General features: G+C 37.2%; 1 protein-coding gene across 1 annotated transcript in view; it reads right to left on the minus strand.

Moving 5' to 3' along the window:
* Nucleotides 1-1,693: 1,693 nt before the first annotated feature.
* Nucleotides 1,694-3,368, minus strand: part of LOC107095844 (cytochrome P450 27C1) — a 23,724-nt gene continuing 22,049 nt past the window's right edge. Inside the window, exons 8-9 of the mRNA XM_015392200.1 lie at nucleotides 2,787-2,993; nucleotides 1,694-2,615 (exon numbers count right to left, since the gene is read on the minus strand). Of these exons, the coding sequence (XP_015247686.1) occupies nucleotides 2,469-2,615; nucleotides 2,787-2,993 (354 nt within the window). The 3' untranslated portion in view covers nucleotides 1,694-2,468. The remainder of the gene's footprint in view (nucleotides 2,616-2,786; nucleotides 2,994-3,368) is intronic.

Consider the following 3,368-nt stretch of genomic DNA (forward strand, 5'->3'; position numbering starts at 1 on the left):
CCTAGAAGACTGAAACTGTTTCACTCTGTTTATTAAATTTTTTTGGTTTAATTTACTATTTTTGTAAAAAGAAACAAATTATTATACAATAGAATCAGCACCTGTTTTGTTCTAATTAAAGTCAAAGTAGAGAGCAGGATTTTACAGAAATGATTGAGTCTGAAAGTTTAATTTTAGTGTTTTTAGTTTTTTTTTTTTTTTTTTAAACTAAAACACATAGCTGGAAATGTGCTCCAAAGAAAGAGAAATCTAATGTCAGTGATCCATCACAACCCTAAAGTAGCTCACCATAACTGTCTTTAAAAACAAGAAAATATTAAAATTCTAATCTAAAAATATTATTTTAAATTTATTTCACCACTGATAGCAAAACAGGTAATACCAACAACCTTTATTCTTACTCTGCCAACAACTAAACACATTTAACGTTTATTCAAAGCATGAAACAAAAAAAAGCAAAAAGAAAAGCTTTTATTCCATTAATGTCCATCTTTCATAACAGTGACCAATGATACAGATTTTTATTAACTCAACCTCCAAAAACAGTTCAGACAACAATATTTTTCAAGAATATCTCTGCGTTCATTTTAAAATTAATGCTTGTGTGTTTAAAAAACCCTTAAAATTGCATTTTATCATCTATACAGAAAGATAAAGCAGGAACGAAGACAAACATCTGTCTGAAGAAAAGTAAGCAGATTAACAAAATTTGTTTTTTTTTAACATTAAAAAAATAAATATACAGCTAAGGACATTTTTGAGCCATATTTTTAGATTATGCAACCCCCTTTACTCCAATGCCTCTAAATTAAATCCAGTTCAAGCATTTGCCTTCAGAATTAATGACCTGACAGCGAAGCTGCACCAGCGCCTTCAGAATTAGGAACTGACACACCTGAGTGTAATTAATCAACTATTTTCAAAAAAGGACGCACCACTGTGAAACAGGGTAGTGGCAGTGTAATGCTGGGGAGGAACCTTTAGTGAGAATGAACCTACACAGTTAAAAAATAAAATGTTTCTTTAACATCTAGCAAGTTAATATAACTATTTAAGATAAAATTTGGTTCAACTCCCAGTTTGTGTAGGATTTACTCCACAGCCAGTGCCAACTTTTCAGAGTTCATTTTACTACTGTAATTCTCGGACTATTAGCCGCAGCTGAATATAAGCCACAGAAGCTAAATTGCATGATTTGTACATATACAAGCCGCACCGGACTATAAGCCGCAGGTTTTTTATGTTTAATGTCCGTCTTTCTGGCTGTCGTTCTGTCTCGTACCACTCGCGGTAGACATCTGCTTTCGTAGGACCTCCGCATTCCCCCGCGCGCGGCTACTGTACTTGTGTGTTGAAGCAAATGTGACGTCAACATGGTGGATGGTAAAATCATAGATTTAGGTATTTCGCTAGTGGCCGTTAGCTGTACAAGTCCATAGATAAGCCGCATTGTTAGGTCGAAAAATGGGGAAAAAGTCGCGGCTTATAGTGCGAAAATTACGGTAATTCAAATGTCAAAATCAAGAAGACATAGACTGGTTTGGTTATCGACACCATATAGAGTAAAAGTTGTTCTGCATAGCTGATTATTGACCCCGACACTTGAGCAGATTTACACTCAGTGTAGTTGGAAATACTCTATAATAAAATAATTACACTTTCTCACTGTGTGGGAAGCTAGAAGCTAGATCCTGGATAAAACAAGTAATTTTACACCTACACTGACTGGCTAGAATGGACAAAAACTAATAACTAAACCTTTTTTTGGTTTTGATTTTGTGCATACATCCCAGCGAGCACAGTAGCCTTAAGCATGGCGGTGGCAGTATTATGCTGTACTAATGTTTTTCTTCTACCGTATGTGTTTTTCTTAACTTTCACTTTGCAATAACACCAGACTTTATGTGTCAGCATCTCTTAAATTAAAACGAAAATTACTTTTAAGTAAAGTTCTGGCACGACAGAAGTATGGCTATTTAGCACAAGTTTAATACAAGAAAAAATAAGTGATTTTTCCCTTTAAATTGATATAAAAGCACATCTATATAAGGCCCGCTTCATGTGCAAACCCTATTAAACAGAACATTTTTTCTAAAATCTCTCCTGATGTTTCCAAACAAAAACCCTATAAAATAGAAAGCTGATTAAAAGATGTGCTCCCTTTTTAAGGCAGTGGCATATGAAATGAGGACATGAATCAGTTTTGCATTTGCAACGATTTGTGCAAACTAAACCCTTACATCTCCAAAAGGGTGGATTAAAAGAAACTGCAGGACAGAGTCTTCAGATTTACAAGAAGAGAAGGTTTATCTGTGCTCTACTGCCCCTCCCATCCAGCCTGTGCTGTAAACCTCAGTGCTTTATTCCTCTTACTGTTTATGCAGTTGAACTCTGCAGAAACAAAGAGCTTAGTAACGCGACAGCAGAGCGGCGTGAATACCAAACAGCCCAGATATAAAAGAATCTGATTATGCTGTCGCTCTCTCCTCGACCGGAGCAGCTACTCTGTCCAGAAACTGGAGGTTGATTGGCGTGGCGGGACACAGCAGAGTTCTGGTGATCGGCTTTACTGTCTTCCCAGCAGGGTCTGGCCGGACCTCGTAGTGCTTTATCACCTAAAATATAAGGCAAAGAGAGGATTGTTTATGTCAAACACTCAACTTTAACTGTGGCTTTTGAGCTGAGAGTGAATTAAACTCAAGACAAAAACACCAGCAAAAGAGCTGCTGAGTTTAACTAATCCTGAAACAGTGTATTATGTGAGGCGTACAGATGGAAGGACTGACCCTGGACAAAAGGAGGTACATCTCCAGCTCGGCCAACCTCCGCCCTAAACAGGCCCGGATCCCGAAACCAAACGGCACCGATCCGAAGGGGTGCTGCTTGGTCCTGTCGTCGCCGCCTCGGAGCCAGCGCTGCGGCAGGAAGGTGTGAGGATCAGGGAAGATGCTGTCGTCGTAGGAAACGGCGTAGTGGCACAGGTGGAACAGAGTCTACAAGGCACAGAAAGTTAGAAACGACAAAACAACATGTCCAGTTTAAACTGTTTACATGGACACACTATAAAAGGACGTATCAGGTTGGTTTTCTTACCGTCTGACACAAAATCAGACAAACTTTCTTTCATTTTTTCCTTAATAATTCTCAATAAAATCAGTTCTCTATAAATGTTAGAGAAAATAATGCACTGTTTTCAAATGAAAATGCTTATTTAGTGCTTTGAAATTATTTAACTACATTTTGAGGTTTTATAAGCTTTTATTTATACATGATGGATAATGGATAAATTTATGATTTGGAATAGCTAAAACAAGTCCTGATTTAAGTGGGCATTCTTCTACCTGCTCCCATATTCATATATATATATA

This window comes from Cyprinodon variegatus, unplaced genomic scaffold (assembly GCF_000732505.1).
Source record: "Cyprinodon variegatus isolate N-32 unplaced genomic scaffold, C_variegatus-1.0 Scaffold578, whole genome shotgun sequence".
In the NCBI taxonomy this organism is placed as follows: domain Eukaryota; kingdom Metazoa; phylum Chordata; class Actinopteri; order Cyprinodontiformes; family Cyprinodontidae; genus Cyprinodon; species Cyprinodon variegatus.